This window comes from Chiloscyllium punctatum, chromosome 12, assembly GCF_047496795.1.
Source record: "Chiloscyllium punctatum isolate Juve2018m chromosome 12, sChiPun1.3, whole genome shotgun sequence".
In the NCBI taxonomy this organism is placed as follows: domain Eukaryota; kingdom Metazoa; phylum Chordata; class Chondrichthyes; order Orectolobiformes; family Hemiscylliidae; genus Chiloscyllium; species Chiloscyllium punctatum.
The window spans coordinates 73,201,778-73,214,994 of record NC_092750.1 but is presented as its reverse complement, the minus strand read 5'-3'; the positions used below and the strand labels follow the sequence as shown (position 1 = coordinate 73,214,994).

The 13,217-nt window shown below is 43.4% G+C and overlaps 1 protein-coding gene across 4 annotated transcripts in view; it reads right to left on the bottom strand.

The window, feature by feature from the left end:
• The window catches only part of LOC140483931 (voltage-dependent calcium channel subunit alpha-2/delta-2-like), an 839,332-nt gene that overhangs the window by 401,507 nt on the left and 424,608 nt on the right, over positions 1 to 13,217 (bottom strand). For 3 of the 4 annotated variants that reach the window (XM_072582777.1, XM_072582773.1, XM_072582774.1), the window contains exon 5: positions 1,430 to 1,474. The exons of the other annotated variant lie outside the window; for it this stretch is intronic. In XM_072582777.1, the coding sequence (XP_072438878.1) occupies positions 1,430 to 1,474 (45 nt within the window). The remainder of the gene's footprint in view (positions 1 to 1,429; positions 1,475 to 13,217) is intronic. 4 annotated transcript variants of the gene reach the window in all.

Sequence of the window (13,217 nt, the reverse complement as noted above, 5' to 3'; positions counted from 1 at the left end):
TTTTCACATAGATGTTTTACAATGTTCGAAACTGTGTGCCCAAGAGATGCTGAAACTGAATCTAAGGAAACCAGGGAATTGGAATCAAACAGCAAAGTGGTTTTCATGTTTGAGCTGGAACAGTGGACAAAGGGAGCGATTTTTTTGTACTTCCTTCATACAGTGCCTGATCAGGGAATATTTGATGCTAATAATGAGTGCCAAGAATGGAATGTGTTCAAACACTTCTTACTTTGAAAGCCAGAGAAATTCTTTTCAAATAAAATGACCGTAAACAGTATTTCCTTTAGCATGACAATGCAGACATTTCATTTTTCAGGTAACAGGACTACATGACATTTCTATGGTATTCTCAATGTGGAAGAAAGTTTAATTGTAGGGAACTATCACAATACAAACACACAACAGTAAATATAGCACAAAAGCATACAACACACACCAACTACAATATGCCATCACAACTGTGGTCTCCTGAAGACTGAATTACAGTTTGGGGGGGGGGCAGAGAAGGAATCTCCCAGGATTTTAATTCTAAATTTGTCTAGCTTGTTTTTCTTCCAAAGGGGATTGCATGACAGTTGGTGAGTTATAGGAAAACAGTTATTGGGGCACTGACATATACAAGCCACAGTCACCTAGCATTGGACTGGCTCAATGGACCAGCTGTCCTACCCTGTTCTCCTATCTTGCATCTTATCTGTATTACCTTTACATTTCCAATCCATTGTCTCTCATATTAGGATGACTGTTCCTAATGGAGCTGAAATTTGACAGGATTCTTCAAATGGTTTCATTCAACATATAACTCTATTATCTTTGTGTGGATGCCAACTCCTTGTTGGGATAGAGTTTGCCAGATCCCAGCCAGTCTCTTATGTTCTACTCAGGCCAGGCTTGAGATATATGAGCCTCAGCTATAATCGTTGGCAAATTATCAAGTTTTATGAGCTTTCACTACACCCAACACACGTGCTACCAGCTGAGTATTCATATTTAGTGTTAGTAGTGGTCATCCTGCCTGATTTACACCTTCCTATATCAGTGGCACCGAGGCTATTTAATCTGTTCCTGTTGCTACTGAAGATGAGATCAGCTAAACTGACACAGACAGGACAGGGGAATAACTTCATTGGTCTATATGGCACAATCATTAACTAAACTGGGTGAGCACATCCCAGGTGGGTTGGGGAACTAGCAGTTTTGCTAAGGTTGGGAAGACAGGGCCAGATGATACCAGTTGATTCTTCCCATTCAATTTGTAGCTCCTAGCTGCAAATGAGCATGAAATTTGCCCCACTCATTTCTTTGCATTTCTCAGCTACCCTCATCACAATGAGACAGGACCTTGGTACAACAGCAAAGACACAAACAGAACAGCCGAAAGTTGAATAAGTCAAACATGCAATGAATATTCAACTTCTGGACTTACATCAGATGTTCCTGCTTTTGCATCAAAGTATAAAACGTCTCGCTCCTAAAAAAAATATAAAAATAAATAAAAGAAGAGGCTTCAGATTAGTGTGTCCTTGCCATTGATGGCCAAACTGCAGTTTGGACGTTGATATCAAAGCGATAATGATTGTGCCTGCACTCAACAGCTCTAACAGAAAGCTGCATTTCCAAAGTCACGTGCAGTTGAAACAAGCTTCACCACCCATCAATGCTACATTTTTGTTTCAAGATCAGAAACCAAGACCACCCTACAATGAGAATTCAAACCCTGAACCAAATTCTTATTTTCCAGTTAGTCCTCAGCTAAGATTAAATGTTGTCCTGCAGTGAATATCCAGCAGAGTGCAGAATAGCTTTAACCAGAATATCTGAATTCATCATGGCATTCCTCCAGGGAACTAAGGTGATGCGCCATTTTACAAGAAGATTAAGCCATGATTCTGTAATTTTTTTACAGTAAGTACACCTACCTTTTATTGGTAAGTGTAACATCAATATCAGTTTCTGCTACATTTAATAGGTAACATTAAAATGTCCATTTATTTTCTTTTCAGTAGCAATATGGAAAATTGAGTAGATATCCAGCTGTTGTACAGGCTTGTTCCTTTGCAACAACAAACTAAATTTTACAAGTTGGAGATCATAAGGTCAGTTAACAGTTAATTGCTGTTAGAAGGAAAACTAATAGAGTGACAGACACTATTAATGCTCTGACTGCAGGTCAGAAAAGTAATAGTACATGTTAAAGAGAAATGTAGATAAGAGGGTGCATGTTATTGGTTACATGGCTTGCTGCAGAATGATGCACCAAATCTCCCTTGCATGAGGTTGGGGTCCCTCAGTGTGATTGTACCAGTTTCCCTGCGTGAGAGTGCCAGGGGCCCCTCAGTGAGAATGCACCAGGGATCCCTCAAGTGGGTGCGTTAGTGTGAAGTGGTTCAGGGTTCCCTTAGAGTCGGTGTGTCGGGGCGTCCTAGCGTGAGTATGTCAGGGCTCCCTCAGAGTATGTTAGAGGTCCCTCAGTGTGAGTGTGTGCCAAACTTCCCTCAGAATGAGTACCGGGATAGCTTAGATTGAGTGTGTCAGGGTTTCCTCACAGTGAGAATGCTAGAGGTTCCATACCCCATCAGGGGTATGCCAGTATCAGTGTGTCAGGAGCTCCCCCAGCATGTGTCTGTGCTCCCCCATGTGTGTAAGGTTTCTCTTCAGAGTGAGTGTGGCAGACTCCCTTCAGAATAAATATGTCAGGAGTCCCCCAGTCTGAGTGTGTCAAGGTTCCTTTCAGAGTCAATATATTAGGGGTCCCCCAATGTGAGTATGTCAGGGTTTCCTCAGAATGAGTCTGTCATGTTCCTTCTGCATCCGCGTGTTGATTTTGTTCAGCCTGTTGGTTATGGCTTCCTTAGTGGAGGAGAAATTTGGAGCTCCCTCAGTAAGTGTGCTAACTTATGGACAACAATGAATCCAAAATTACCAACTCACCTGCTTAGATCTGAAAATATTTCAGCATTATTGTAAAATCAGGTTTTTCAACAAATGATTTGAATGTGGTCAGTGTATATATTATATATACATATGTATAGAAGAGTGCTATTAGTGGTAAAGTGATTTGATTCAGTAAAACAGCATTTCATAAGTAATAATTGAATACTTAACCTTTGAATATTTACGAACACTGAGTAAGCATGTTGTATTACTTTCAATCAAACAAGTTTGAAGTTCAAAGTTCCTTGTAGAAGAGTCTACTAAATCTGTTCTGATTTGTGACTAATTTTGTCAACAATATAAATTAATTTCAAAGCTACATTCAAACAGAAGAATAAACATAAGTTTAAGAGAATGCAGAAACCTATAAGGAATAAGCTAATGTAATGCCACCTCCAAGCTTATTGTGAAGGGTGGCACAGTGGCTCAGTGGTTAGCACTGCTGCCTCACAACATCAGGTTCGATTCCAGCCTCGGGCGACTGTCTGTGTGGAGTTTGCACATTCGCCCTGCGCCTGTGTGGGTTTCCTCCAGTGCTACGGTTTCCTTCCACAGTCCAAAGGTGTGCAGGTCAGGTGAATTGGCCGTGCTAAATTGCCCATAGTGTTAGGTGTGTTAGTCAGAGGGAAATGTCTGGGTGGGTTACTCTTCGGAGGGTCAGTGTGGACTGGTTGGGCCGAAGGGCCTGTTTCCACACTGTAGGGAATCTAATCTAATCTAATTACTAAAACTTATATCATCACCAACACATTGCCGGAATGTCTGTAACCAACACACCAGTGACATAATCAGCAAAACACCATAATATAATCACAAACACAACCACCATATAACTATCAAAGTATTACTGTATGATTCCCAAGAATCACACCACATAATCATAATATATTACCATATAATCACCTAAGTATAATCAACCATAACTATGTTGTGATCTCTGTTGAGAGTGACAACCTTTAAAGAGATTTGAACTCCCACTGATCGGTTTGCAGGATATTTTAAACTTTTATTGTAACAAAACTTAAACATTATTTTCTTTTGTAGGCAAACTACAGAGAGCAACATTCCCCTTGTACACTTGCCCATTGTCAGTCTAGCCTCAATGGTGGGGAAAAAGATTGATCAGGGAGTTTGCACACAATACAAAGATAGGGGTGGTAAACAGTGAGGAGGATAGCTTTAGATTACAAGAGGATATAGATAGATTAAATTCCCTACAGTATGGAAACAGGCCTTTCGACCCAACAAGTCCACACCAACCCTCTGAAGAGCAACCCAACCATTTCCCCTCCCTATATATATATATATACACCCCTGAATAATGCACCTAGCACTATGGGCAATTTAGCATGGCCAATTCACCAGACCCGCACATCTGTGAACTGTGGGAGGAAACCAGAGCACACAGACACAGGGAGAATGTGCAAATTCCACAGTGACAAATGCTAATTCAAAACAGATAAATGTGAGGTGATCCACTTGGGCATGACAAACAAAGCAAGGGAATATATGATGAATAGTAGGACCCTAGAAAGTACCGAGGAACAGAGGTACTTAACGTCTCTTAAGGTAGAAAGCAGGTGGATAAAGTGGTTAAGAAGGCATATGGTATATGTGCCTTTATTAGTCAAGGCATAGAGTTTAAGAACAGAGAGATTACGCTAGAACTGTGGAAAATTCTCTTTGGACCACACTTAGAGTACTGTGTGTATTTCTGGATTTCACATTATAGGAGGATTGTGATAGCACTGGACAGGGTGCAGAGGAAATTTACAAGGATGTTGCCTGAGAGGGAGTTTCAGTGTGAAAACAGATTGAGAGGGGATATGAATGAGATGTACAAAATCAGAAGGGCAAAAATCGGGTAGACAAGACGCAACTTATTTCTTGGTGGAGGAATCAATGATTGGGGTACAGATTTAAGGCAAAGCGGGAGGTTTAGAAGAGATGTGAGGAAAAGCTTTTACACCCAGAGGGTGATGGGAATCTGGAACTCACTACAAGGGTGGCAGAGGCAGAAATTTAATATTTAAAAGTATTTAGATGTGCATTTATGATGTCAAGGGGTACAAGGCTATGGGCCAAGGACTGGAAAATGGAATTCCAATAGTTCGATGGTTTTGTTTTACAGGCAATGTGCCAAAGGGCCTTTCTGTGCACCATAGATCTCTGACTTTGACTTGTAACCCACTGCACTCTCCATAGAATTCCAGTCTTCTTTGCAAACAGTTCATTGTTACTCTCAGCTGCCAACAGGTTTTTATTTCCCCATTTTGCTGAGTCTTAACTTCAAGAGACCAGCTCCCAATGCTTTCCTCAGTTTTCAGATAGTTCCTTAAAGTCACTGCCAGCAGTAATTCCAATGTTGCAGTTATTTTTCTCCCTCCTGCCCATTCCAGGACGAATAACCCAGAATTCTTAGATGGCTGCAGGATGTGTCTCTTGCAATGGAGATCATCTCATTTGCATCTGTCATGGTCAGCTGGTGAGGCAGCGTCCAAGGAACAGGAAAACCGATGTTTCAAGCAAAAGCACTTCAAAGGACTTTTGCCCAATAAGTCAATTTTCCTGCTCCTTGGATGTTGCCTGACTTGCTGTGCTTTTCCAGCACCACACTCTCAACTCTAATCTCCAGCATCTGCAGTCCTTATTTTCACCTCTGTGGTAGCTTGCCTATCCTCTGCTGACCACACAGAAGCTCTGCTGTGACATTCCAGGGATTTGAAGGCTCTGTAACCTGATCTCAAAAGTAACTGCCTCAACTCTTTTCTCCAGTGGCAAAGTGAAACATAATAATTCTGCATCGCAGTAGAGATGCTAATTCAATCCCAATTCTGTTTCATTGAGGCATAAATGGACCATTAAAAGAACCACTGTTGACAACATAATACCAACAACACTTTACCGGAATTTTGGGAGACAGCGTTTATAGCGAGTAGACTTAATGATTGTTGACTGCATACAAAAATAGCTTGCTCCTTCTTAATAAATCTAAGCCGTCCTTTGATCCCTAACAATCAAAACACCCAGATCTAATACCAGGCAGATTGCAGAATGGGTCACATGTCCCCCTCCATTTATTCTCAAAACAGAATAACTATAACACAATTGTAATAACTAGGACAACAACTTATATTTATGTTGCACCTTTAGCACAATAAAGAGCCCCAAGAGTGCATTGCAAGAGCATTATAGAACAAATTGTGACAGCAAGCCAAATAAAGAGATATTAGGTCAGATGACCAAAAGCTTGGTCAAACAGGTAGGCTTTAATTAGTCTGCAATTTCACCTTACATGTGATCAACAATGCCCTCCAGCACATCTCCTCCACTTCCCACACCTATGCCCTCGGAACGCACCTCTCCAACTGCAACAAGGATAGAACCCTCCCTGGTCCTCACCTGGCAGCACGGTGGCTCTGTGGTTAGCACTGCTGCCTCACAGCACCAGGGTCCCAGGTTCAATTCCAGCCTCAGGTGGCTGTCTGTGTGGAGTTTGCACATTCTTCCCGCCATCGTGTCTGTGTGCTCCAGTTTCCTCCCACGATGTGCAGGTCAGGTGAATTGGCCATGCTAAATTACCCAAAGTTTTAGGTGCATTAGTCAGAGGGAAATGTGGGTTACTCTTCAGAGGGTCAGTGTGGACTGGTTGGGCCGAAGGGCCTGTTTCCACACTGTAGGGAATCTAATCTAATCTACCCACTACTCTCTGGATGCAGCACATTTCTGCCATTTCCGCCAGCTTCAGTCAGACCTCACAACCAAAGATATATTTGCATTCTGCAGAGATCATTCCCTCCATGACACCCTCATTAGGTCCACGCACCCCTACCAAGCCATCCTCCATACTGGGCACCTTCACTTGCCACCGCACGAGGTATAAAACCTACATCCACACCCCCTCCTCTCCCCCTCACCTCCGTCTAAGGTCCCAAAGGATCTTTTCACATCCAGCAGAAATTTTCCTGCACATCCTCCCACCTCATATACTGATTCTGTTGCTTTCGATGTGGTCTCCGCAACATTGGGGAGACAGGACGCTAACTTGCAGACTGGTTCAGGGAACATTTCTGGGACACAAAAGCACCAAACAATGCCACTGCCCTGTGGCCGACCACTTCAAAACCCCCAAGTTGCAAGTCCTGGGCCTCCTCCACTGCCAACTCAAAGCCACCTGCCAACTGGAGGAAAAACACCTCACCTTCTACCTTGGGACCCTTCAACCACACAGCATCAACATTGACTTCACTTGTTTCCAAATCTCCTTTCTGCCCACATCATCCCTGATACAACCCTCCAACTCAGTACTACCTTCTTTAGCTGTCCTACATTCCATCTTCCTTCCCATCGATCCACTCCACCCTCCCCACCAACCTATTATAATTATCCCCACCGCATCCAAGTTTTGCCTTCCAACCTATCTTTCCTTCAGCTGCCCCCCCAGTCCCCTCATCCCTCCTTCCCCGCCACATTTCTGAAACATCGACTGTCCTGCTGCTCAGATGCTACCTGACCTGCTGTGCTTTTCCAGCTCCAGCCTTTTTCGACCTTGATTCTCTAGCATCTGCAGTCCTCACTTTCTCTGAGGTTTTAATAAGTGTGTCTCAGGAAGAAAGCAAATTAGAAAGATAGAGAAGTGCATGCACGGATTCCAGATCTTGCAGTCTTGACAACCTATGGTATGGCCACCAATGGTACAGAAATCAGATTCAGAGATAGAGTTATAGAATCAAATAGCTGTACAATATGGAAACAGACCCTTTGGTCCAACTCATCCACACCAATCAGATATCCTAAATTAACCTAGTCCCATTTGCCAGTATTTGGCCCATATTCCTCTAAACTCTTCCTATTCATATATCCATCCAGAGGCCTTTTAAATGCTGTAATTGTACCAGACTCCGCCACTTCCTCTGGCAGCTCATTCCATACATGCATCACCCTCTGTGTGAAAAGACTGCCCCTTAGGTCCCTTTTAACTCCTATCCCTCTCACCTTAAAAGCATGCACTCTAGTTTTGGACTCTGGGAAAAGAACTTGGCTGTTCACCCTATTTGTGCCCTTCATGATTTTATAAACCTCTCAGCCTCCGACACTCCAAGGAAAATAACCCCAGTCTATTCAGCCTCACCCTATAGCTCAAACCTTCCAACCCTGGCAACATTTATGAAAATCCTTTCTAATCATTTCAAGTTTCACAACATCATTCCTATAGCAGGAAGACAAGAATTGCACGCAATCTCCCCAAACTGGCCTAACCAATATTCTGTACAGCCGCAACATGACCTCCCAACTCCTATACTCAATGCACTGACCAATAAAGGCAAGCATACCAAACGCCTTCTTCACTATCCTGTCTACCTGCGTCTCCACTTTCAATGAACCTGAACTCAAAGGAATCTTTGTTCAGCAACACTCCCTAGGATCTTATCATTAAGTGTGTGAGTCATTCCAAATTGCAGCACCTTACACTTATGTAAATTAAACTCCATCTGCCATTCCTCAGCCCAGTGGCCCATCTGATCAGGGTCCCATTGTACTCTGAGATGACCTTCTTGGCAGTCCACTTCACCACCAATTTTGGCGTCACATGTAAACTTATTAACTATAACTCCTATGTTCACATTTATATAAATGATGAAAAGCAGTGGATCTTGCACCAATCTTTAAGGCACACTAGTGGTCACAGGCCTCCAGTTTGAAAAGCAACCCTCCACCTCTTCTACTTTCAAGCCACTTCTGTATCCAAATGCCTCGATCTCTCTGCATTCCATGTGATCTAATCAGTCTACCATGAGGAACCGTGTCGAATGCTTTACTGAGGTCCACATAGATCATGTCCACCGTTCTGCCCACAGGCAAGAACTAAACAAGGGCAGAAATCTTGAAGCATTGTGGGGCTGGAGGAGGTTAAAGAGATAAGGAAAAGCAAGACCATGGATTGGGTGGGGGTACATTTTGAAAACAAGCATGAGAATGTTCAAATCAAAATGTTGTTGGACTTGGAGACAATATTGGTTAGCAAATAGAGGGGTGATAGGACAAGATTGGTCTAAAGGATGGCACAGGTATCAGTGTCTTGGATGACTACAAGTCTACAAAGGATAGTGTGGGGAGGAACCAGCCGTGAGAGCTTTGGAATAATCACGCCAATATGATGAAAGCAAGATCTAATCATTCAGTTATTAAGTCAGTAATTTATAGAAGAATGCCATTCAGCAGATTGAGTCCATTGCAGTTCTCTGTATATCATCCCCAACAGTTCCATTCCCCTGCAAGTTTATTACTTGGGAGAGGGGAGGCCATATTAGATTTGGTGCTTGGCAATGAACCATGCCAGGTGTCAGATCTCTTGGTGGGAGAGCATTTCAGTGACAGTGATCACAACTCCAAGAACTTTACTATTGTCATGGAGGGGGATAGGAGCAGATGGTATGGGAAAGTATTTAGTTGGGCGAGGGAGATTTACAGTGTCATTAAGCAGGAACTGGGGCACCCAACTTGGGAACAGATGTTCTCAGGGAAATGCACAATAGAAATATGGAGGTCATTTAGAAGCACCTGCTGATAGTGCTGGACAGGTTTGGTCCACTGAGACTAGGAAGGAATGGTAGGTTGAAAGAACTTTGGGTGACAAGGGATGTCAAACATCGAGTCAAGAGGAAGAAGGAAGCTTACTTAAGGTTGAGGAGGCAAGGATCAGATAGGGCTCTAGAGGATTACAAGGTAGTCAGGAAGGAACTGAAGAAAGGACTTAGCAGAGCTAGAAGGGGGCATGAAAAAGCTTCAACGGTTGGATTAAAGAAAACCCTAAGGCATTCTACATTTATGTGAGGAACAAGAGGATGGCCAGAGTGAGGGTAGGACCGATAAAGGATAGTGGAGGGAACTTGAGTTGGAGGAGGTAGGAGAAGTCCTTAATAAATACTTTGTTTTAGTATTCACTACTGAGAGAGAACTTGAAGTCCCTCTGAGGACAGTGTGAAAAACACTGATATGCTAGAACAGGTTGTTGTTAGGAAGGAGGAGATGTGCTGAAAATTTTGAAAAACCTAAGGATAGATAAATCCCATGGGCCAGACAGGATATATCCTAGGTTTCTACAGGAAGCGAAGGAAGAGATCGCTGCGCCTTTGGCAATGATCTTTGAGTCCTCACTGTTCACTGGAGTACTGCGGAATGAATGGAGATTAGCAAATAGAGTCATAGAGATGTGCAGCACGGAAACAGACCCTTCGGTTCAACTTGCCCATGCTGACCAGATATCCCAACCCAATCTAGTCCCACCTGCCAGCACCCGGCCCATATTCCTCAAAACCCTTCCTATTCATAACCCATCCAAATGCCTTTTAAATGTTGCTAAATGTCGTTGCCTTTTTCAAGAAAGGGAATAGGGATAATCCTGAGAATTACAGATGTCAGTGGTGGGGAAAGTACTGAAGAGGATTCTGAAAGACAGGATTTATGATTACTGAGAAAATCATAGTTTGATTAGAGACAGTCAGCACGGCTTTGTGAGGAGCAGGTCATGCCTCACAAACCTCATTGAATTCTTTGAGGATGTGGCAAAACACATTGACGAAGGTAGAGCAGTGAATGTAGTGCACATGGATTTGAACAAGGTGTTTGATAATGTTCCCCACTGTAGGCTCATTCAGACAGTAAAGAGGCATGGGATACAGGGAAATCTGGCTGTCTGGATATAGAATTAGTTGGCCCATAGAAGACAAAGGGTGGTGGTAAATGGAAAGTATTCAGTATGGAGTTCGGTGACCAGTGGTGTTCCACAGGGATCGGTTCTGGGACCTCTGCTTTTTGTGATTTTTATATGTGACTTGGATGAAGAAGTAGAAGGGTGGGTTAGTAAGTTTGCCAATTACACAGAGGTTGGTGGAGTGGTGGATAGTGTGGAGGGCTGCTGCAGGTTGGAACAAGACATTGACAGGATGCAGAATTGGGTTGGTTAACGGCAGATGGAGTTCAACCTGGAAAAGTTGGAAGTGATTCATTTTGGAAGGTCGCATTTGAATGCAGAATATAGAGTTAAAGGCAGGATTCTTGGCAGTGTGGAGGTACAGAGGGATCTTAGGGTCTATGTGTATAGATCCCTCAAAGTTGCCACCCAGGTTGATAAGGTTATTAAAAAAAGTGTATTGTGTGTTGTTTTCATTAGCTGGGGATTTAGTTTAAGAGCTACAAGGTTATGTTGCAGCTCTATAGAGTCCTGGTTAGACCACACTTGGAATATTATGTTCACTTCTGGTCACCTCATTAGAGGAAAGAAGTGGAAGCTTTAGAGAGGATGCAGAGGAGATTTACCAGGCTACTGCCTGGTCTGGAGGGCATGTCTTATGAAGAAAGGTTGAGGGAGCTGGGCCTTTTCTCTTTGGAGCAAAGTAGGATGAGAAGTGACTTGATAAAGGTGTACAAGATATTGAGAGACACAGATAGAGTGGATAGTCAGAGACTTTTCGCCATGGCGGAAATGTCAATCACAAGGGGACATAAATTTAAGGTAATTCGAAGAATGTTTAGGGGAGTTGTCAGTGGTAGGTTCTTTACTCAGATTGTGGTAGGTGCATGGAATGCACTGCCAGCAATGGTAGCAGAATCAGATACATTTTTAAGCGATTCTTGAATTGGCACATGGAAATTAGTACAATGACGGGTATGTTGGTTAGTGTGATCTTAGAGTTGTATAAAAGGCCAGCACAACAGAGGGCCAAAGGGCCTGTTCTGTGCTGTACTGTTCTGTTCTATGTTAGACCATAAGACCATAAGACATAGGAGTGGAAGTAAGGCCATTCGGCCCATTGAGTCCACTCCGCCATTCAATCATGGCTGATGCGCATTTCAGCTCCACTTACCCGCATTCTCCCCATAGCCCTTAATTCCTCTAGACAACAAGAATCTATCAATCTCGGCCTTGAAGACATTTAGCGTCCCGGCTTCCACTGCACTCCGTGGCAACGAATTCCACAGGCCTACCACTCTCTGGCTGAAGAAATGTCTCCGCATTTCTGTTCTGAAATGACCCCCTCTAATTCTAAGGCTGTGTCCACGGGTCCTAGTCTCCTCGTCTAACGGAAACAATTTCCTAGCATCCACCTTTTCCAAGCCATGTATTATTTTGTACATCTCTATTAAGTCTCCCCTTAATCTTCTAAACTCCAACGAATACAATCCCAGTATCCTCAGCCGTTCCTCATATGCTAGACCTGTCATTCCAGGGATCATCCGTGTGAATCTCCGCTGGACACGTTCCAGTGCCAGTATGTCCTTCCTGAGGTGTGGGGACCAAAACTGGACACAGTACTCCAAATGGGGCCTAACCAGAGCTTTATAAAGTCTCAGTAGCACAACGGTGCTTTTATATTCCAACCCTCTTGAGATAAGTGACAACATTGAATTCACTTTCTTAATCACGGACTCAACCTGCATGTTGACCTTTAGAGAAGCCTTGACTAGCACTCCCAGATCCCTTTGTACTTTGGCTTTATTAATTTTCTCACCATTTAGAAAGTAGTCCATGCTTTTATTCTTTTTGCCAAAGTGCAAGACCTCGCACTTGCTCACGTTAAATCCCATCAGCCATTTCCTGGACCACTCTCCCAACCTGTCTAGATCCTTCTGTAGTCTCCCCATTTCCTCAGTACAACCTGCCTGTCCACCTAACTTCGTATCATCGGCAAACTTCGCTAGAATGCCCCCGGTTCCCTCATCCAAATCATTAATATATAATGCGAACAGCTGTGGCCCCAGCACCGATCCCTGCGGGACACCGCTCGTAACCGGCTGCCATTCTGAAAAAGAACCTTTTATCCCAACTCTCTGCCTTCTGTTAGACAGCCAATCCTCAATCCATCCCAGCAGCTCACCTCGAACACCATGGGCCCTCACCTTGCTCAGCAGCCTCCCGTGTGGCACCTTATCAAAGGCCTTTTGAAAGTCTAGATAGACCACATCCACTGGGTTTCCCTGGTCTAACCTACTTGTTACCTCTTCAAAAAATTCCAACAGGTTTGTCAGGCATGACCTCCCTTTATTAAATCCATGTTGACTTGTTCTAATCAGACTCTGCTCTTCCAAGAATTTAGAAACCTCATCCTTAATGATGGATTCTAGAATTTTACCAACAACTGAGGTTAAGCTGATTGGCCTATAATTTTCCATCTTTTGCCTTGATCCTTTCTTGAACAAGGGGGTTACAACAGCCATCTTCCAATCATCCGGGACCTTTCCTGACTCCAGTGACTCTTGAAAGATCTCAACCAATGCCT